Below are 20,732 nucleotides of genomic sequence, written 5' to 3'. Positions count from 1 at the left end.
TTGTATAGGTAGCGGGGTTTTCATGAGTACATAATTAGTATGAGGTGAAGTTAACGCGTATGTGTTTTGTGCGGTGCAAGGTGCCACTTGAAGAGTGCGCAATTGCTCTTCTTTTTGTTGCAACTGTTTGAGGAGGAGTAAAATTAGTTCATCTTTTTCCTCCTTTTGTGTTTTTGATTTTTTCTTACGGTCTCGGCTGACTCTAAAGGTGTAATCTGTCTCAAAATTATCGGTAGATTGATCGCTATCTGAGAAAGAGGAAGAATCTCGCGGTTCGCTATGTTTTCTCGGGGTTTTAACGTAGTACGAGTGTGCGAAATCATTGTGCCAATTTTTCAAATCGTTCAAAAGTTCATCAAGTCCCTTATTTACATTTAATGGGTCACATTCCCACTGCAAAAGCCAGTTTTTCGCGTGTCCTTGTAATTTGCTTTCAAGAACATTAAACGTTTCATCTTCTGTCATTCCAGAGAGTTTCCTAATTACGTGTAAGTCCTGTAGGAATAATTCAACGTCCTCTGTACTTTCACCGAAAAATTCATCGAGCAACCGGCGTCCGATTTTCAAAGATTTACCGTCCATTTTAAATTTACGTATGTCTCAGCGTGCAAAGAAAAAATTAGATCGCCTAATATGCACCTGACATATTTTAAATTATACAATATTTACAAAATTTGCATGACGCGTACGTAAGTTCGATTTTACATGTCCTTTAGGAGGAAATTACGCGCTTGTTGGGGGGGTTTCGGGTCCAAAAAAATTTGGAGGGCTGGGTTTGGGAGGGCACTTTGGCAACAGAAAAAAAACTCTTCGCTCGTGAGGGCTGACAAATACTTTTTACGGGTAATCTCGCCGGTGCCTCCACATGTCAGCGACGCGGGGCAGGGCCGCCGAATGGGTGCAGTCGGCCCTGCCGGCGCGCCTTCTCCCTATCACGAGGTCAGAGTCTTTTCTTCTGTGGCCAAAGTAGACTTTACAGGGTGCAGGGTGGACAAGAAGGGAAAATGCCCAGTTACTATACCATACCAGTTTATTGTAGATAGCAGCGACAGTACACAGCGTGGCTACCCAGAGGGACGAGCGGGGGAGCGAGAGAGTTACCCTCTTGCTCGTGTGCCGTCAGGAGAGCGAGTGCGTTGGTGCGAGCGGGTCGTGTGCTCGTGAGGGGGAGGTTCTTGCGTTGCCTTTATTGATACCTGAGTTTCTCCCTCCGCTCTCCCTTGTGGGCGCCCGAAAGTTCACGTCAATTACATATCGGTGCTGAACAATTATTAATGCGATCGTAATATCGTCAGGTAAAACCCTGACACAGCAAAAGTAAAACCTGCATGGTTTCAAATGACAGCATCTTTGTAAGAGAATATTCTGTAGTGCAGGCCGTCCATTTATAATTGTATATTCATCCGGTCTGCGCCACGCAGGCATAAGTGATACACATCATTTCAATATTTTCCATGAGAAAATTTTGCCTGTCATTCATGTCAGATGAAAATTTATAGTTCTCGTATGAAATTGCAAAACCAAGCTAACGTCCTCTCCTATCTGATGCACGTATGCTGCGTGATAGTTAAAAGCTGTTGTGAAATTGTTGAAATGGAGAGCAGCTTGGAACTGGATATTTTAAAATTTCTCGTTTGATATTTGCGGTTATATCCGTATGCGAAAAATCGAATGCAGCTCTTTTCTGGTCTCATATCAAATTTTAAAATAGAGATTTTAATAAAAATGTGCTTATATTATTCATTTACTTAGAGTTATAGGTGCTTTAAAGTTTTCTTTATTCATAAATTTAATGCTTTATAGCACAAAATTTCCTTTTTGCTGAGTCTCGACACCTAAAATAATTTCCTCTTTGTGTTTAATACCAATCAATTTTTTAAATTCAAGTCTATCAATCTAATCTTAAACACCATTCATGAAAATAGAGCATTATATAAGTATATAGTGTTGATAATAGTGCGTGACATGTATTTTAATAAATTACTGCAACAAATTACACCAAGAAATCTGCTTCTAATTTCAAATGGGAAATTATTTTAATCAGCTGAAATTGTAAACATCTTCCCTATGGCGCAATAATTTGTAAGACCTGATTATTTCATATGAAATTTTATTCAATAATAACCAAATAGGAATCACATAAAAGAGAAATTGCTTCAGAAATGATTAATATTGACGATTATTTCAACCTGATAGCACTTTCTTCGTAGTTGTAGTTTTCAATGTAGTGGTTTTTGTAGTTGTCGGTTTTTTGGTAGTTGTCGTCGTAGGTTTCTTGGTGGTTGTAGTTTTTGTTGTTGTAGGTTTCTTGGTGGTAGTAGTTTTTGTTGTTGTAGGTTTCTTGGTAGTGGTAGTTGTAGTTTTTGTGGTTGTCGGCTTTTTTGTAGTGGTTGTTTTAATTGTTGTGGTTTTTTTCGTAGTTGTTTTACTGGGCGGAAAAGCTGTGGTTGTACCCGAAAAATCTGAAAATTATTTTATAAATAATAGCTTCCTGACAAATGACGAGTGGTTGAGTGCAAACCTTGTCCAGTCATTTTTGAAATCCAATCAAGATAGGACGAGACGCGGGTGTAGCCTGTCGGGCCGGCTAAGCAGCTTCCGAATGGATAAAACGAGACAATGCCAATCTGGACCTGGTCGTTGCGAGGGCCTGTGTAGACCAACGGGCCTCCTTCGTCACCCTTTAAGAAAATAAATAATGCTGCATTTTATAACTCCCTATGAACTATACAAAATAGTTCAAATTATTAAGAATCATACTGTGCACGGCGCTGTGCCATTTTGGAAAGTGCAGATGATTGATTGAGTAATGATGTCACTGCCGTAGTAAGACGCACATTGTGTGTTGTTGATAACTGTCACTTCAGTATTCATGAGGTTAAGCCTTATTCCAAGAAAAGCTATAAATTGCGATGAATGTTATAGCATCATAGACGTACTTTTTGGCAAACTTTATACCGTCATCATATTGGCCGTTACCAGTGACTCTCGCCGATTCACCAAATGAATCATCATATGCATCTGTCATAAATGGCAGTCGAATAGGTTGGACAGAATCTGTCGTAAAACATTTTAAGTATTAATAGATATAAAAGCTCTGAATTCTTGTCTTCGTTGAAAAAACCTGTGTAGTTGACGGCCGTTGGGAGCTTAATCAGAGCGATGTCATTGGCGTGAGATGTGCTGTCGTATAGCTCATGAACGATCGTATAGGTTGCTATTAACAGATAGCGGCCAGATCCAGGATCAGGAGGCTGAGTAGTGATGACAATTTCACCCAATCGAATTTCATAGCGTGGCCTAAAAGTTTAAATCTATATATTTTTCTAATTTTGTATTATTATGCTTTTAATGTTAGTAATTTTGTACATCAAATTTTTTTCAACGTTATTTTTCAAAATTTACTATTTAATCTTGCTGCCGTGCATTCTCGGCGTCAAATATTTTGGTGTTCTTAATAAAATAAAAAATGGTGTAGCGAAACACGGTAGAAGCAAATAACAAAGATTTTTATTTTTGAAAAGTAGTTTTTCAGGCTTTTATACTTTGATTGGCTGAACTGATTTTAATGCTTGGAACGTTACATGTAAAATTTCAATAACATGAGCAAGTTTTAATCTACAATCACAGTGGTAGAACCTGCTAAAAATTGAAAAAAGAAACTCACGCAGAGCAAGAAGCAGCTGTCAAGACCCACTGAGGCAATATTAAGGAGCCACCACAATAAAAGGGAAGAGTTGTTCTACCGATGATCGCGTGCCATTTAAAGCTTCCCCATTGAGGGTTATTGTTGATAATTCGCTTGCCAATTGATGGGGTGCTAGCTGTTTTAAATAGAAAGTTTGTTTTTGAAAAATATTTTACTATAAAACAATGCAATTTACGTTGGTTAGTTTCAGCAGGAATTTCTCGCTTCAGTCGATCATTTACGGTCAATTTCTGCAAATCATCCTCGGTTCTTTGCAAAGTTTCCTCAGTTAGCACCAACTTAAAAACTTTTGACATAAGAAATGAAAATGGATAAATTTTCAAAGAGCTACCTTTACTACAACTACTAGCAACAGCAAGCCCTTCATATATCCAAACGAGAGGTTAGGAGCTTTTTCATGCAATGAAACAATGGCGTTGGACGGCCAGCGAAAACGAGCAATCATTGCCTCATCCGGTCTCTCAGTTTCAGTATCTACAGCTTCTATTTTCCGAAAGTAAAATGTCAATCATAAAATAATCATATTATTTAGAAGATACTGAAATTTAAAACAAAATTTTTTTAAGTAATCACAAATTGAAAAAAATATTTGAAGATGCATAAAATGTGCAAAAGTAAGAAAATATTCTTATATATAATGTATATCAAAATTTTTAAACGAACAGCAAAAGCTGTTCAAACGCTAATTTCCTGTTTTCACTGCTGCTGCGAGCTGCGAGCTGCGTGGACAGTGTGCTCTGTTTCTGCCTGCGTGGCTCCATTTCAAGTTAAAATCAGAAAAACGTTAGAAACTGACTACCAACAGGCTTGATAACAATCTGTCACTACTGATGTGAAATTTTCAGTGCAAAATTTTATGGCTGCTATCACGTGATGTGAAACTGTGCGCTACGTGATTTCCTCCATGGCGCACATCCCGTTGCAAAATAGCGTTAACTGAACGCTGGGAACCACTTTAAACAGTTTTACGTGGAAAACGAAAGCTTAAAAAATATTTTTGTAATCTTAACCTTCTTTTTACTTGTAAATAATGCTCTAATATTTTTATCTCAAGTTTTATCAGCAGTAATTTGACTGGAAATAATTATATGACAGTAAAACGTTTGGTAAAAATTTTATGTTAATATGTGATTTAAAAGTTATTATTAGCTTTTTCATTCTCCAAATAAATTTATTTTAATCGTAATTTTAATAACTTTTAATGAGTAGCGAGAAGGAAATAAAAAAAATGATTATTTAATTCACAGAATACACGACACATTTGCAAAGGTTTGCTTTATCAAGGCGCACTGCTGGTCTAAATTTTGAAAATCAATAAGCATTCCTCAAAGAAGTTTCCTTAAAATGTTTCGATTAACATACTTTGAGTGAGACCAAGACAATTGTTGTATAAGTAATTTTGAGTGATGAACGAGCAGCTTTTGACTGTGGATTTCATTACCAAAAGCATCGACCCTTTAATGCATCTCAACGCTCTGAATGGTGCGATCATTCACCTTTGTCCGTACATGTTTGTCACACTAGAAAGGTAATCTGTAACGTATGTGGTGTACATAAATTAATTTTTGTAAGACTAAAAGATAAAATTTTATTTAATCTTTTACCTCCGTAAGTCGAGATTCCATGCAGTGCACTCCGTTCGAACGTAATTACTCGTTATGGGGATTTGAAATGGACCAGGAGAAAATACTAGTGGCCAAATAAGCATGTACAAAAAATTTCATCCACGTAATTTTCAGGAGCAAGCTGTTGCATCAGACATTTATTTAATTATTACCAGTAATACACATATTTTATTTGTAATTCAAACCCATCTTTGCTGTCAAATATTTTTAAAATATCTTCGATGATATTTGCTATTGCATGTGTTGCGAAAAACAAAATGAGAATCGAAATTTTCAGGCACTCTTGCATTTTTTGCGGCTCTGATTATTACGAGATGGCGAACAGAAGCGCAGTGAGATGTTTACTGATGTTGCAAAGAAGTTACACTGTTTCACTGTTCCAGTTTGCTTGAAGTCAATTACCGCAACAAATCACCAACGGTTTTCCAGAATCAATCTTTGATATTATACAGTTATAATGGGATACAAAAAATTGTCGGTGATGTGAAATCGATCTACGCGCAGATTTGTGTGGTGTCCTATATGAAGACAATCGACTAAACGCTCAAAATAAATAATTTAAGGCAGAATAAAAAATAAATTAAAATTTCAAATTTTAATTTTAAAAATTCGAACGCATAACCCATCAACAGTTAAGTTTTAACTCCTCAACTATTTGTAAGTAAAAATCGGGTATAATAGGTATCACTTTTGGGAGTCAATTTAAAAAAAAGTAACTTTTTTATGGTATGAATGACACAACAACATCGATTAAGAAAGATATGGCCAAAATAATTTAAGTTCTTTATTTTGGTCAAATTTTAGACGGAAAATATTTTTGATTAGAAAATAATGAAAAATGTTATATAGAAATTAATAAGAAATCGGAGAAGAAAATATCATGGAAGCTATTTGAGAGCAGAAGAAAAGATGTGCTTCATTATTTAATTTAGAACAGTTTTAGGTTTGTTTAAATTGATGCAAAATTTCTGCAATAACTTTCTAGAAAAATGAGACAGAACTATTTTAATGATGAAGTACAATTTATTTCAGATTTTACCGTTTTAAAACATACAAAAGAGGCTGTTATTTAACGCCTTTTATAAACAAAATTTAACTTGAATACAGCAGAATATTTTTCAGAATTTTTAAGTTACAATTAGAGAACAGTTTTCTTTATGTTCAGACAAAACAAAATTTTCTCTTTAAAAACTTCTTTTTCCAAAGTGGTGTATGAAATTCAGATTTCAAAGGTCTCATAGGACAGGCTGTGGAAAAGGTTGGTGCCCTGGTTCTGAACTTCCATCCAAGAACTCTCCTCGCTCCTATCGAACAGCTTGAATGTGAAAGGAATATCGACGGAGATTTCGCAGTCCAAGGCTGCCCTTTTATAGAAGCATGGTGCGTTGAAGCAAAACTCAATCGACACCTGACTGCCCTTTTCAACAAAATTGAACGTTTTCCATGTGGACCAGGGATTCTCGAAATCCCCCTTGGAGTAGAGGCTCAGGTCGTCGTCGGCAATTAAGCTAGTAGTGATTGTGGCTTTTGACGGCAATTCAAAGCAAGTCAATGGATCAAATGCCAGACTGAAACATTAAAAATATTTGTTACTTTTACTCCTTTTACTCTTAAAGTTTTTTTTCGAATTATAATTCAAAATTGTTTTATCGTGATCGCCAATATGGCTCATTTCCATAGGCATTTAAATCAAAATATTTTAATTAAATTTTTTGTACCATTTGAAGACATCAATTGCATTGTAATGGCTCTTGCGCAGAGGCAGGACGACTTCCAGTTTGGTAACGGTCATTTTAAATGGTGCCACGAAGCTCAGTACAAACTTCTGCTCTTTCTCGCTGAGGAAAAAGTAGTTCTTCCAGATGAAATCATTTTCAGTCCTGTGAAGGCCCAAGTGGTTTTCTCTTGCCAAAAATCCAATTCTTCTCTCGAGTCTCCTGTATCTCGGAGACACAATTGTGCTAAAGCCGCACCGAAACGACTCGGATTTATTTGGCAGCAACATTTTCAGACACGGTGGCGCCTGCACACGGGCAAAGTGGATAGCTTCTTCCGATTCGATCATGCTCAACACCGGGCCCATCTCTTCGGCTTTTAAGGTCAGCAGCCGCAGATGAGGAAGAAAGTATTCGCGGAAGACTTCTTTGGCGAGGCTGCAATATTATTTTGATAAGTTATTTGTTCTTTTACGGGTCAGAAGCGTAGAAATTGTAAATTTAATTTCACCAATTGGAACAGTGTCACTGTAGTTTTTGAAGCAGTCTTAAGGCTCAGCCAATCGCGGTATAAAAACAGCAGAAAAGATTTTATGTCAAAAAGAATTTCTTTTAGGATTCTAAATTGACATATGATTTTCTGTTAAATAGAATTCACAGTAGCGGCAGGATTTAAATAATTGTATATTAAAACATGGCGGAATTCTGCGGCCAGTCATGTGACTCGGAGGAGTGGGGATTCAACAGCCTCGTGGTGATATTTGCGGGCAATGGAGGGGGGAGAGTGTGGGAAAATGAACACGCACTCATCCCCCTCCACTAGCAGCGCCACAAACTGCGCACATTCTCCGCTTTCGTCGTGCATCGCTATTCCATCCAGCTATGGAGGGACAAGTTGGTTGACTCCTTTGATTGGTGACCACTAAGCGCGAACGGAAACGAAATATAACTGACCAGTTGCATAAACCCTTATTGTTCGAAGCTGTCAACAGATGGCGCCACCTTATACGTTCTTAAAAATTTAGTTTTAAGGCACTTCCACCGCGATTTCAGACTAAATCCTGCAACTGTGCATTCTTCACTTATTATATTTTCCTTTGAGACGTGTTGAAAACCAAATTTGGTCAAGCAAATCGCCGTAGAATCGTGAAAAACTATTTTTTTTAAAATGAAAAATATTTTCCGAAGTTTTTACGGTGAATGGCTGATTTTTGTCATCAGCTCGTCTAGAGAAAAAATTCTAGAAGCAGAATGCACAGCAGCAGGATTGAGTCTTAAACCATAGCATAAAAGAAACTACTGGCGCCATCTATTGGTGCGGATTAGAACACTAAAAGGACTTACGCAACTGGTGAATTCTCGCGTGCGCTTACCTTGAATGAAATAATGGTGTCATTTACTGACGGCTTTTAACACTAGAAAGACTTTCCAAATGACGAATTAAGAATACGCCTATAAAGAAATTTTGCAGAAAAAATAATTTCGATTACGTTTTAAGACCCAATCTTGCGATTTCCTTAGCAAGCTTTTGAGAGTATTGTACAAGGATGGCTTCTGACTCAACACGCAAGCAATGCACGTTAAGAAGGTCCACCAGTGTAGCATGCTTGATGTCGATAAATCCTGGCTGGAGCATGCATTCCTTCACCTTCTCGGACACAAACTAAATACACAATGGAAATTATATTAACATTAAAAAACAATATTTATATATTACTTTTCGGGCAGATTCCAACACGACTTTGACCTGAGCAGCTTTGCCGAATTGTCCGTCGTAGACTCTCCAAATTTGGTTCAGTTCGAGGAATTTGTTCGAAAGGAGACAACCACACAGCTCTCCGAGTGAGTCGATTTTGAATTCCTGGGCAGCTCGAGCAAGCATCAAACATTGATTCAGGTCTTTCACTTCGGTCATCAGCCAGCCGCTGAGAAACGTAAACCTGGAACAAGAAGAGTGGCAAATCAATTTTGGACCAAAACTTATAACCGCAGGACACTTACTCAACAACTAGCGTTACGATTTCGGAGTCAAACCCTTCCAATTCAATTGAATCTTTTTGTGGTTCTCCTTGCAATTTCGATTTGAAATAATCACTAGCAGCAATCAGATCCGCTTTTGATGCGTACACCTGCTCCAAATTCAATCAAACTAAATTTCAGGAATTTTCTATGAAACTTGCCTTAATGTGACTTGCTCCTTCTTTTTTTGGCGATGCGATACCTTTGGTGATAATACTCAGGTCTGCAGCTTCACCACTTTTCAAAGCTTTTAGCTTTTTGGCTGCCAGGCTATGCATGATTTGGTCCATTTTAAAATCTTTCCGGGTCTATAAAGCGAGAAGATCTTGAAGAGGCAGCAGAGCTAGTTCAAATGGCAAGAATGGAAATGAAGAATTTGAAGGCTAACATGAAGATGAACTAGTTGAATAGCACGTATAGAATCCCCCTGGCCCAGAAATCCCGCCAGCGAGTCTCCTTGGCCAGTATATTTCCTTTGGTATGACAGCATTTGTAGCAATGCAGAGCAGGAATTATTTCTTTCCTTGCATCCTGCAGCTTATTCTTCCACGATCCAGATCGTTATTTGTAAAAGAAATGGTAGGAATTTGTTTTTATTTCATCAGTAAAAAGGAAGTTTTCTGCAACGTGCGTGTCAGCGGCAGCACGCACGTTGCCTAACTTCTCTATCTGCAGGCGTTGACGAAAATTACGCTTCGAAAAGCAGTAACACGCAGCGGCTCATGTCTGAGATGGCATAAGGTGGTTAGTTAAGTGACTAGAAATGATCAAAAATCTGAACGGGTTGGGAAGCGCACCGGCACCGACTCGCCAATTGCTGGTTTCCGTACCTTTCCAGTGGCTTTAGGGACAAATTTCTGGCGTTTCAATCAAAAACCTCGGTGTGTGGATGCGAAAAGATGGCCACGATTAGGCCCAAGCTACTCTGCGGCCACTCGTGCCCCAATATGTTATCCGCTCGGTGGTGTTATTGGGACAAAGTGAGCTCATAGCCTTCGGGAAGTGCTGAGCAGAGGATAATAAAAAGATTTGTTTGGTTTCACACCTTGGTGAAACCAGCATTGATAGTAAAATCCTCATCTCTTCTAACGTTGGCAAAATGTGCCGCAACGCTACAAATGACGGAGTTGGCCAGCCGAAATGTTTTATATACGACTCCATATCCACTCGGCGCGTCAGCAGCGCCATTAATTTTCTCCTCGATTTTGTAGCGTAGCATATCCAGCAGTCAAATAAAATGAAACCTTCAATTCAGAGTGCATATAATCTGAGGATTTTCAATAATTCTTCAAAACATTCAACAACTGCAAATCTATTGCACGAAAGACACGCGCATCTAATTTGATGATTTCCTTGCAGAATAAACTTGTATTTTTTTTCAAAACCTATTTCGATCTAAACCCAAACTATTTAATTAATTTATTCAAAATTCAATTCAACCATTGATTGAAATTTTTCTTTAGAATTATTTCAAAACTTTGCAACGTGTATTACATATATGTGATAAAAAAATTCTCTTTTTTTGTCAAAGTTGAAATTTTGCCAATTTATAGATCGTATATTTCAAACATTACCAGATGTCAAAGCATGAAATCAAAGTAAATTTTAGCCAGACGCTTTTTTGGTGGTGCTGCTAGATTTCTTAGTTGTTGAGGTTTTCGGGGAGGTTTTAGTGGTGGTTTTTGTGGTGGTTTTGGTGCTAGTCTTGGTTGTGGTCTTGGTGGTTTTCTTTGTACTCGATGGTTTAGTGGTCGTGGTGGTTTTTCCAGTAGAGGTCGGTTTAGTAGTACTTGTGGTAGTTGAGGGCTTTCCAGTGGTTGCTTTTGGTGTGCTAGTTGATCCTACTGGGAGCGCTGTTGGCATTAATCTACGTATAATAATTGCAAAAAATAATTTATATAGGGGCCCACCCATTCCAGTTATCGAAGATATCCAATCAAGATTTGAGCTAACACGGGTAAAGACTGTCAGGTTGCCGTCAAGGTAATCACAGTTGAGAATTGCTAATGTGTTAATGCCCGCAATAACCCAAGATCCATCTTGGTTCTTGTAGACTAAAGGACCACCTTCAACACCCTGGATGAGTTAATTAATATTAAAATATATATCTCCATGAAAACACTAAATATAAAAGTTTTTTGGAATGATTTAATTTAATTAAACTGTGTTAAGTCAAAATTAAATAAAGTGTAAGACTGCAACTTACATCACAGATTACATCGGTGTTGTCTAGTGCACAGATTTTGGCGTCAGGCAGAGTAGTAACCAAATGAATTGCAACGTTTTGCAAGTTTGTAGAGCACTCTACGTGGCTAACCCCCAGCCATTCTTTGTACTTCAGAGAGAAGGTTAATGAATCGCTGTATGTGTCAACTTATTAAAGAAAAAATATTAGATTTGAGCAACAAAATTCAAAGAAATGCATACAAGTATAACAAGAGCTCATTTGCCTAAATGCACAAAGTGTCATCAAAACATTAGTAAAATCCTTCGTGGCATCATTTACAGAAGGAAGTTTTATGGGCATTATGTTGACTAAAGTAAGAATATTAGAAAATCTATTTTAAATGTAATTTTATAATAGTTGATACCTGTAAAAGTGACCGGTTGTAGCATTTTGATCAGAGCTAAGGTGTGGACGTTTGTCACATTATATGGGTCGTAAAGCTCGTGTACGTAGCAAGTGTAATTAGATGTTTCTGTTATCGCTGTATATTGCTGAATGAAGGAATAGTCGACGGCACCCAAGATTATAGAGCTTATGTTTTTCCTTTTCAAGGAAATCAAATTAAAAGTATAAATATTTCTCTCAAAACAAATCAGACAAATTATGAATTTTTACAAAAATCCTATATCATTGTTAAAGTAATACATTATATTATTTTTCAATGAGCAGTAGAACGCAGAAGTGAGAATCCACTGATCCGATATTAAGGATCCGCTAAAAACTTGACCATTTTCAGCAATGATGAGAGCCATCCATGGGAACTGCCTAGGTGTTGCAGTGGACAAATCAAAGGCTCGTTTATTAAGATGATGCTTGTCAGCAAGTCTTTTAAAGTTGGCTGCACTTGCAATATTTAAACTAAAATACATAGTTAAGAAGAAATTTACTTTCATACGGTTAGAGCCATCAAAAACATTGATAATGTTTTGGTAGTTGCTTATAGCCATTTTCGAATTATCCGCTTGTAATTTAGCTTTTGAACTAGTAGTTTCCACCGCGACTACCAACTTCAAAATGGTTATTTGCTCTAAATGTACAAATTTATTAAAAAATATATTTACCTGAGTTGATGTCAGCATAAACAGCAGAACTAGCATCTTTCTGAACTGTAGCATTTGGTTCTACGCTAGAAATGAATGAGCAACCAGCGGCTGCGAGGTTTTATATGCGAGCCAAAGCATCCTCCGCGTCAGCAGCACACCTGTCTATTTTTCTGCGGTCCATGAAAATGATTTACTGACTCATTCATTAGATTATACCTTTATCACGAATTCTGGCTGATGATGTCACTGTCAATGAAAATAAATTACATAGGCAGTGAGAACTAAATTAAAATTAGCATTGCTTAATTTATTTCTTCTACAAACTATTAGAGTTTAACGTGGGGTCATCGTTAGCGATGCCATTGCGCACAAACCAGTTTTATGTGACAAATTTTCTTATGGAATGGAAGAAAATTATCCTTTCTCGAGCTGCATTTTGGACTCAACTGATTTTACAATGTCTTTTCCCGCAAGATAAAATCAGGTATAGAAAGCTAATAAGTCAAAAATTGTAAAACTATTATTTTGAATGCGTCAAGCGAACATATTTAATTTATGATTTTTCTGGCACGATCATAGTCGTAGTCATCCCGAGAAAAATTGCCACTGGTATAGATTTGCAACATATGATAGTGTAAGAATTCATCTACATATGTATTATCCCTGGATCCATTTACGTCAGAAAATTAGGTTGAAAATTCAAGGCTGCTGATGCATCTAGAAGATTTTATTCTAGTATTGAAAAATATTGGAGTCCTTCAACCCCAAAAGGACACAAAATTTGAAAGTTGTTTCAAAATTTACTCACGTGATGCTCAAAGGATAAAATAACGTTTGACAGCAATAATTTATGCCACTTCCATCGTTGCGAAATATTGCTACGCTGGATCTTTCATAATTCATGACAGAGTCCATCTATTGCAATAGAAAAGAGATGACGAGGGAAAAATCTAGAGCATATGCTGACATTTTGCTATGATGACACCTCCTATAAATTAAGAACAATAAAAAGCACCTATATTTCGAGGAAAGACATATGCCACCAACCGCTGCGATTCAAATTCGACGCGACCAATGGCGGCGTTTAGCTCTTGTCAATTTACTGCTGATAAAAATAATGAACAAAAACACAAATATCAGATCATATATTATGGTACAAGTAAAATGATTGTATACACTAAAAATGTTTTTTAGCCCAATAGTTTTTCAATTAAACTGTTTAAAGTGGTTCCCATCAGCGTTCAGTTCACGTTATTTTGCAATAGGATGTGCGCCATGGAGGAAATCACGTAGCGCACAGTTTCACATGACGTGTTAGAGCAGCCATTAAATTTTGCACTTAAATTTTCGCATGAGAAGTGAAAGATTGTTATCAAGCCCGCGTTGGTAGTCAGTTTCTGACGGTTTGCTGATTTTAGCTGGAAATGAAGCCACACAGGCAGACACAGAGCGACTGTCCACGTAGCTCACAGCTTTTGCTGTTCGTTTCAAAATTTTGCTACATAAATAGGAATAATTTATTTCTTTTGTGTATTGCACTTATTCAAACAGTTGCTTAAATTCATGATTTCTTAAAAAACAACAAGTAAAGAAGCATATCAATTTTGCAGCCTGCACTATTTTTCAGAGCTTTTAGTTTTTTGGCTGCCAGGCAATGCACGATCTGGTCCATTTCAAAATATTTCTGGGTCTAATAAAATGAAAAGAGAGTCTGCAGAGCAAGTTCAAATGGCAGGAATGGAAATGAGCAATTTGGAGGCTAACTTGAATAAGATAAAACAGTTGAATAAAATATGTATATTTTTAAATAATATTTATTGGGAAAAAGTTTTACTAGCAGTTTTTTGCTCATTTTATCCCTGTCCGAGGACCGGGAATGGCGCGCACTGCACTAGCACGAATGCTGTACCCGGGTCCCAATAACACCGCGAACGGATATCATGGCCGCATCAGGCCGCACAGGGACCCAGCCCACTGAAGGGCCACTTGCCTCGGCACCGAGGACTGTATTGAAACGCTAGATATTCGTCCCGTGATGCCAAATCATGCATGGTGGGTAGTTGCAGAGTGATACGGACTCTGCCCTAAATTACCATAGGGTCCATCAAAAATACGCTTATCGGGCCAATTCACCCCCCCTGCTGTCAGCATTTGTTGCTATTTGGACATAATTTATTATAAAAATATGTTAAAAGATATTCGATTGTCTATTTCATTAAGAACCTTGTGTTCAATCGGCCAACTTTTGCCTCTCATCTATACATTTAATCAAATTCTAGCGCGAACACCAACTTCAAAATTGCAATTCTAGGTAAAGCCATAATTGATTTTGTTGATTCTCACATCAAATGAAACCAGCATTAATCGCAAAAACCACGTTTTTTCAAAAGTTGGCATATGCTGCTACGCTGGAAATGCCTAAGTTGGCCAGCCTATACGAGTCCATATCGCCACTCTGTGCATCGGCAGCGCCATTAGTTTTCTCCTCGAAATATTTTTTAGCGTGGTACAACCTGACTGGTGCCCAAGCACCAGCAGCCAATTAAAATGAAACTTTGGATTCCGAGTGCATAAAATCTGGATGATTTTCAATAATTATTCATAGAATTCAACTACGGCAAATTAATGTAATGCACGAGAGAAGCGAGTATCAAATTTGATGATTTTCCTGGAAAATAAACTAATGACCCCTTTTCAAATTTTATTTCAATCCAGATACATAGTTTTTAAAACATTATTGCAACTGAAATTTATAGCTGCAATTATCGTTTAAATTAAAAATATTTTTTCAAAAAGAAAAAATAAATACCTTTTGAATATTCCCACGAATAATTTAAAAAATTATGCAGCTTAAAACATATGTGATTGGGTAAATCCTCTTTATTTTTGTCAAAGTGGACATTTTATGCCAATGAATATATCGTAATTCAAACATCAGAAGCCAAAGCATGAAATCAAAGTAAGTTTTAGCCAGAAGCCTTTTTGGTGGTGCTGCTAGATTTCTTAGTTGTTGAGGTTTTCGGGGTGGTTTTTGTGGTGGTCTTAGGGGTGGTCGTGGTGGTGGTTTTGGTTGTGGTCTTAGTTGTCGTTTTGGTGGTTGTCTTTGTGGTGGTCTTGGTACTTGATGGTTTTGTGGTCGTGGTTGTTTTTCCAGTAGATCTAGAGGTTGGTTTGGTAGTACCTGTGGTAGTTGAAGGCTTTCCAGTGGTTGCTTTTGGTGTGCTAGTTGATACTCCTGGAAGCGCTTTTGGCATAAATTTAAGTGTAAGATTATTCAAATTATTTTACCCATTCCAGTTATCGAAGATATCCAATCAAGATTTGTGCTAACACGGGTATAGACTGACGGACCTTCGCTAAAGCCGCATCGGTTGTAGGGAACATGTCTCAAAATGCCCGCAATAACCCAAGATCCATTTTGGTTCTTGTAGAATATAGGAGCGCCTAAAACACCCTAGATGAGTTAATTAATATTAAAAAAAATATCCATCAAAGCGTTAAAGATAGAAGTAGTTTTATTGAATTCAATTAAATTAAACTGTGCTACGTCCAAATTAAATTAAGAGTGAGACTGCAACTTACATCACAGAGTCCAACGCTGTTGTAGCCGGTACAGATTGCGGATTCAGGCAAAGTAGTAATCAAATAATTTACAGTGAGCTTTGCATTGCACTCCGCGAAGCTAATCCCCAGCAATTCTTCGTACCTCAGAGAGAAGGGTGCTAAACTTTGGTCTTTCTCATCTTGTTAAGGAATTAAAAAATATTAAACGTGAGCAGCAACATTCTAGAAAAAATACATACAATCATAACAAGAGCTCACTTGCCTAAATCCGCAAACTGTCATCGAAACATTAGTAAAATCCTTCGTGGCATCATTTAAAGAAGGAAGTTTTATGGGCATGAGGTTGACTAAAGAAATAATATTAGAAAATATGTGTCAAATGCAAATTAATATTAGTTGATACCTGTAAAAGTGACAGGATGTAGCATCTTGATCAGAGCCATGTCGTGTTCATTTGTCACATTATATGGGTCGTAAAGATCGTGCACGTAGCAAGTGTAATTAGCTGATGTCACTGGATCTCCCCAAATGTAGGAATAGTCGACGACACCAAAGATTATAAAGTTCAGGTCGGTCCTTTTCAGAGTAAATAAATTAACATTTTGAATATTCCTCTCATATAAAACGTATTAGTCAAATTCTAAAATATTTATAAAAATTGTATGATTGTGAATGATATACATAATATTATTTTACATTACGCAGGAGAGTGCGGAAGTGAGAATCCACCGATCCGATATTAAGGATCCGCTCGATGCGATTAAAACGTGCTGACCACGGTAAGCAACGATGAGAGCCATCCATGGGAACTGCCCTTGTGTTGCTATGGGGTCACCAAAGACTCGATGGAGTCCTACAAAATAGGCAATATTTAAATTAAATAATTTGGTTTAAATGAAATTATAACTTTCATACGCTGAGAGACGTCATAAGCATTGAGGACGTGTTGGAATTCGTTTCCAGCAATTCGCTTAGAATTTGCTTGTAATGTAGCATCTGAACTAGTATTTTCAACCGCGACTACCACCTTAAAATATCATTTTTGCTTGAAAAGTAAAAAAAAATCATTTGAAAAAATATTCACCAGAGTTGATGTCAGCATAAACAGCAGAACCAGCATCTTTCTGAACTGTAGCATTTGGTTCTACGCTAGAAATGAATGAACAACCAACGGCTGCGAGGTTTTATATGCGAGCCGAAGCATCCTCCGCGTCAGCAGCACACCTGTCTATTTTTCTGCGGTCCATGAAAATGATGTAGTGACTATATACTTTAATTCATTACTTCATACCCGTCTTATACATTCTGTTTGCTGCTGTTGCTATCACTGCAGATCAATTACCTTAGCAGTGAGAACTGAATTATTAATGTATGATGCATAATTTATTTATACTAAAAATTATTAGAGCTTAACGTACGGGTCTACATCAGCGATGCTATTGCACACACACCATAGTTGTATGTGAAAAATGTTCTAACATAATTGAAGAAACTAAAATTACGCTTTCTTGAGCTTCTCATTGCAAAGATTCTAATGATTTTACAATGGCTACCACCTACCACCGCAAACAAAAATCAGGTAGAGAAGGCTATAACAAAGTTAAAATTGTAATTAACCCTTTTTCTTATTTTAAATATTTTAATCATTACTCAATACAGATCTGAAGAGCCAGTTTATTTGATTTAGTTAAGTTAGGTTTACATAACTCATAATTTTTACCAATAGAGAAACCGCTGGGAAATTTATTTTTTCAAGAGTTTGAAAGTTGAAGGATTATTTGATTTTTTATTATAGCAAATAATATTTTGAATGCAGCAAACGAACATATTTAATTTAAGCTTTTTCTGGAGCGCTCAGTCAAAATCAACTCCGAGAATAATTGCTACTGCTGTGGGGTTGCAACATATGATACTGTAAGAATTCATCTGCATATTCTCCCTTCATCTGTTTTTTTACGTCTGGAAAAATAGGTTGATTTGTATCAGTTGAAAATTCAAGGCTGCTGAAACATTGTGAAAATTTCATTCTAGTTTTGACAAAAACATTTAGTCTTATTTCAGCATAAAATTTTTAGAACACAAAATTTGAAATTTGTTTCAAAATTTACAGACATGATGCTCACAAAATAAAATAACGCTTGACAGCAATAATTCATGCCACTTCCATCGTTGCGAAATAATGCTACGCTGGAGCTTTCATATTTCATGACATAGTCAATGTGTTGCAATATGAGAGATGACGAGGGAAAATCTAGAGCATATATGACATTTTGCTTTAATGACACGTCCTATAAATTAAGTTGAATATGAAGCTCTGTTGCGGATGTCTGCAACACAGCTATATACCAAAATACGTGATTAGTCACCTCCGACCCCTTAGCTTACAGCCCGCTGAACTGGAGCGACTTCTTGGGTCCGCCGAGCCATCCCTCTAACTCATCGTCGCGGTGGCTGTCTCTCACGATCAATCGTGTCTCAGATGTTAATTCATTAATCAATGAAAATTACGACAGGGTGAAAATTTGATGTATGCTTCTCTGGCCAAATATTATTTCTCCTGGTCAATGGTCAACACCTCATCACGAGTAATTTCGTTCACATAGATTGCTCTGCGGAATCCCGGCTTATATGGGGTACATGTTTAAATATAATGGAAATTACAAAAATCAAATGTAAGACACTATATGCGTTAAATATATTATGCACCTTTCTTAAAAGTGCATGATGGCGCGGCTCTGCACCCCATTTCAGAGTTCTGGAATCGGGTGCAAAATTCACTGCACCTCATTTCAGAATGGGGTGCAATGCACTGAAGCATCTTTTAAGCTGTATTATGTCAACTTTGGGGTGGAGAGCAAACACTCCTAAACCCTTCAGCTGCTCAGAGGAGGTCGAGACGAGTCCAACAGTAGTGGGTAGTTTTTGTAATTGTGATGCTTAGAACCCGAGATTTGGAGGTGCAAAAAATATATAGGAATTGTTTAAATTTTGTTGTTTATGAAACTCGAAATCTCGGGTTCTAACCATTAAAATTGCAAAAAAAAAAATACCCACCGTTAGACTTGTCTCGACCACCACTAAGCAGCTTAAGTGTTTAGAGGGTGCTTATACCCCCATCTCCTTTCAACCCAATTGCTACAATTTTGATAGTAAATTTTTATCATGCCTCCTCTGTGAGCCTAAAAATATTTTATCCTAAAAACTCCTTTATGTCAACACTATATCTCGTCCCAAAAACATAAATTTTTTTAAATGAAATGCAAATTAATATAAAAATCCAGAGAGGTATAAAATGATTTACTTTTTCGAGGGAGTTATGGTTTAGAAACTTTAGGGGTGGAGGGTAAGCACCCATAAACCCTTCAGCTGGTTAGAGGAGGTCGAGACGAGTTCAAAGTTGGGTATTTTTTGCAATTCTAGTGGTTGGAGCCCGAGATTTCGAGTTGCAAAAATTACAAAATTTCCTAATTTTTCGACTTTAAGAGCATATGGCTTTTCTTGAAAAAATCCATCTTAATGAATTTTCCTGCAAAGTAATCGGCACATGGAAACCTTCACAACTGCATTTTTGCAATGGTCATCGCAGTTTTTAAAATAGTACCCGGCTGGCTGGCGCGGCTCGCATAAACTGGCGGCTGCGGCGGACTCAAAATTTGAGCAAAAAAGGCGGTGCGGCTCGGCTTGGCACGGCTCGCTAAGACCTCTAGGTATGATCCGTTTAAATTAAAATAGAGATAAAATTTGCTGACTCAGAAAGTTTTATTAGACTGAATTAAGCTAAAAAAACTTCCAAGCTTTGAGGATAAAATTGCTGCTAAAGAAACTTGTTTGCATATTTTCATTTTAACATAATATTACCTTTAAATTTACCGTCGAGTTTGTTTTCAGTTCAAAGTGGTTCCCAGCGTTCAGTTCACGTTATTTTGCAATAGGATGTGCGCCACGGAGGACATCACGTAGCGCGCATTTCACATGACGTGATTGCAGCCATAAAATTTTGCACTGAAAATTTCGCATCAGTAGTGAAAGATTGTTATCAAGCCCGCGTTGGTAGTCAGTTTCTGATTTTACCTTGAAATGAAGTCACATAGGCAGACACAGAGCGCACTGTTCACGTAGCTCACAGCACCGGTGATAACAGGATATCAGCTTATTTTGAACAAAATTTTGCTGCATGCTAGCTAGTAAAATAGTTTATAATCCTTGTATATTCTCGAATACTTAAAAAAAATCAATTTACGATTACGTGAAAAACAATTATTTTTTATATTTTACTATCTTCTAAATAATATGATTTTTCCGGGGGGCCAGACGTGTGATTAAATTGGTTCCCACTGCGCAGATTCAAGATGGTGTCTGAATGTGGGAAACAAAAAGCTCTCTTTGGATTCCTGTACGGCTAGTGTCAAGAGCTTGTTTTTACGATCCAAAGAGACACAATTTAAGTACAAGAATTGCAAATTAAGTCACAATGGTGACGAAAAATTGGTTTTATTCGCGCATTTTCACGTGACCGTTTTTCGCGCCATACTCCACCAGACGCCATATCTGCGCGTCACACGAATCTTGCCCACGCTTGATTTTTTTTTTAATTTAACCACACCAAAAACATTTTACACCAAGAATGCACAGCAGCAATATTCAATTTGAAATTTCATTGCTTGAAAATTTAAAACATCGTTGAAAAGTGTGAATTTGTTACAATTGGCATGTCTGAGGATCTCTTCGAATGATCGGGAAATGTATTGCTATTAAGGAGATAACCGCGTACACACTTATCAGGCAAATTCAAACCCCTGTCAGCGTTGTTGGTTGCTGTTTAATTAATTT

The 20,732-nt window shown here is 37.2% G+C and overlaps 4 protein-coding genes across 7 annotated transcripts; all 4 read right to left on the bottom strand.

Moving 5' to 3' along the window:
• Positions 1–2,093: 2,093 nt before the first annotated feature.
• Positions 2,094–4,478, bottom strand: LOC135943698 (chymotrypsin-like protease CTRL-1). Its single transcript, XM_065490364.1, has 9 exons — positions 4,373–4,478; positions 4,041–4,192; positions 3,885–3,987; positions 3,668–3,824; positions 3,125–3,300; positions 2,959–3,057; positions 2,761–2,900; positions 2,522–2,681; positions 2,094–2,462 (listed from the first exon to the last, which is right to left on the bottom strand). The coding sequence occupies exons 2-9, from the start codon at positions 4,152–4,154 to the stop codon at positions 2,185–2,187; spliced, it is 1,227 nt and encodes a 408-aa protein (XP_065346436.1). The 5' UTR covers positions 4,155–4,192; positions 4,373–4,478; the 3' UTR covers positions 2,094–2,184.
• A 1,859-nt stretch (positions 4,479–6,337) lies between these two features.
• LOC135948562 (uncharacterized) lies at positions 6,338–9,509 on the bottom strand. The gene is made up of 6 exons (XM_065497904.1): positions 9,230–9,509; positions 9,051–9,178; positions 8,767–8,989; positions 8,540–8,712; positions 7,053–7,487; positions 6,338–6,902 (listed from the first exon to the last, which is right to left on the bottom strand). Exons 1-6 carry the CDS (start codon positions 9,356–9,358, stop codon positions 6,554–6,556), a joined length of 1,437 nt encoding a protein of 478 aa, XP_065353976.1. The 5' UTR covers positions 9,359–9,509; the 3' UTR covers positions 6,338–6,553.
• Positions 9,510–10,522: 1,013 nt separating this feature from the next.
• Positions 10,523–13,653, bottom strand: LOC135948563 (chymotrypsin-like elastase family member 2B). 4 transcript variants are annotated; one of them, XM_065497908.1, is made up of 12 exons: positions 13,515–13,653; positions 13,386–13,443; positions 13,147–13,326; positions 12,555–12,584; positions 12,357–12,500; positions 12,191–12,302; positions 11,941–12,133; positions 11,660–11,838; positions 11,496–11,603; positions 11,275–11,441; positions 10,979–11,144; positions 10,523–10,921 (listed from the first exon to the last, which is right to left on the bottom strand). In XM_065497908.1, exons 5-12 carry the CDS (start codon positions 12,408–12,410, stop codon positions 10,674–10,676), a joined length of 1,227 nt encoding a protein of 408 aa, XP_065353980.1. In that variant the 5' UTR covers positions 12,411–12,500; positions 12,555–12,584; positions 13,147–13,326; positions 13,386–13,443; positions 13,515–13,653; the 3' UTR covers positions 10,523–10,673. The 4 variants fall into 4 exon arrangements, with proteins under 4 accessions (XP_065353980.1, XP_065353978.1, XP_065353979.1 ...); XM_065497906.1 differs by having other exon boundaries at positions 12,357–12,508; positions 12,555–13,326; XM_065497907.1 differs by having other exon boundaries at positions 12,555–13,326.
• A 1,550-nt stretch (positions 13,654–15,203) lies between these two features.
• Positions 15,204–19,842, bottom strand: LOC135946204 (chymotrypsin-like elastase family member 2A). Its single transcript, XM_065494327.1, has 10 exons — positions 19,761–19,842; positions 17,194–17,244; positions 16,987–17,138; positions 16,818–16,929; positions 16,599–16,755; positions 16,306–16,478; positions 16,142–16,249; positions 15,921–16,081; positions 15,627–15,792; positions 15,204–15,573 (listed from the first exon to the last, which is right to left on the bottom strand). Exons 3-10 carry the CDS (start codon positions 17,038–17,040, stop codon positions 15,305–15,307), a joined length of 1,200 nt encoding a protein of 399 aa, XP_065350399.1. The 5' UTR covers positions 17,041–17,138; positions 17,194–17,244; positions 19,761–19,842; the 3' UTR covers positions 15,204–15,304.
• Positions 19,843–20,732: the final 890 nt, after the last annotated feature.

This window comes from Cloeon dipterum, chromosome 1, assembly GCF_949628265.1.
Source record: "Cloeon dipterum chromosome 1, ieCloDipt1.1, whole genome shotgun sequence".
Classification (NCBI taxonomy): Eukaryota; Metazoa; Arthropoda; class Insecta; order Ephemeroptera; family Baetidae; genus Cloeon; species Cloeon dipterum.
The sequence above is the reverse complement of the archived record's forward strand: the minus strand, read 5'-3'. Positions and strand labels throughout refer to the sequence as shown.

Excerpts from the sequence above, each read along its gene's own strand:
- LOC135943698 (XM_065490364.1), bottom strand. The coding sequence starts at position 4,154 with ATGATTGCTCGTTTTCGCTGGCCGTCCAACGCCATTGTTTCATTGCAT. Across the intron at positions 2,901-2,958 it reads TAACGGCCAATATGATGACG|CTTTTCTTGGAATAAGGCTT; the intron begins GTATAAAGTTTG and ends CGCAATTTATAG. Across the intron at positions 2,463-2,521 it reads TTCAAAAATGACTGGACAAG|ATTTTTCGGGTACAACCACA; the intron begins GTTTGCACTCAA and ends AATAATTTTCAG.
- LOC135948562 (XM_065497904.1), bottom strand. The coding sequence starts at position 9,358 with ATGGACCAAATCATGCATAGCCTGGCAGCCAAAAAGCTAAAAGCTTTG. Across the intron at positions 9,179-9,229 it reads AAGGAGCAAGTCACATTAAG|GTGTACGCATCAAAAGCGGA; the intron begins GCAAGTTTCATA and ends AATTTGGAGCAG. Across the intron at positions 6,903-7,052 it reads GCAATTGATGTCTTCAAATG|TCTGGCATTTGATCCATTGA; the intron begins GTACAAAAAATT and ends TTAATGTTTCAG.
- LOC135948563 (XM_065497906.1), bottom strand. The coding sequence starts at position 12,410 with ATGCTACAGTTCAGAAAGATGCTAGTTCTGCTGTTTATGCTGACATCA. Across the intron at positions 12,303-12,356 it reads TTATGCTGACATCAACTCAG|TTGGTAGTCGCGGTGGAAAC; the intron begins GTAAATATATTT and ends ACCATTTTGAAG. Across the intron at positions 10,922-10,978 it reads ATCTTCGATAACTGGAATGG|CGCTCCCAGTAGGATCAACT; the intron begins GTGGGCCCCTAT and ends TAATGCCAACAG.
- LOC135946204 (XM_065494327.1), bottom strand. The coding sequence starts at position 17,040 with ATGCTACAGTTCAGAAAGATGCTGGTTCTGCTGTTTATGCTGACATCA. Across the intron at positions 16,930-16,986 it reads TTATGCTGACATCAACTCTG|GTGGTAGTCGCGGTTGAAAA; the intron begins GTGAATATTTTT and ends TGATATTTTAAG. Across the intron at positions 16,082-16,141 it reads AGTGAGCTCTTGTTATGATT|ATGAGAAAGACCAAAGTTTA; the intron begins GTATGTATTTTT and ends TTCCTTAACAAG.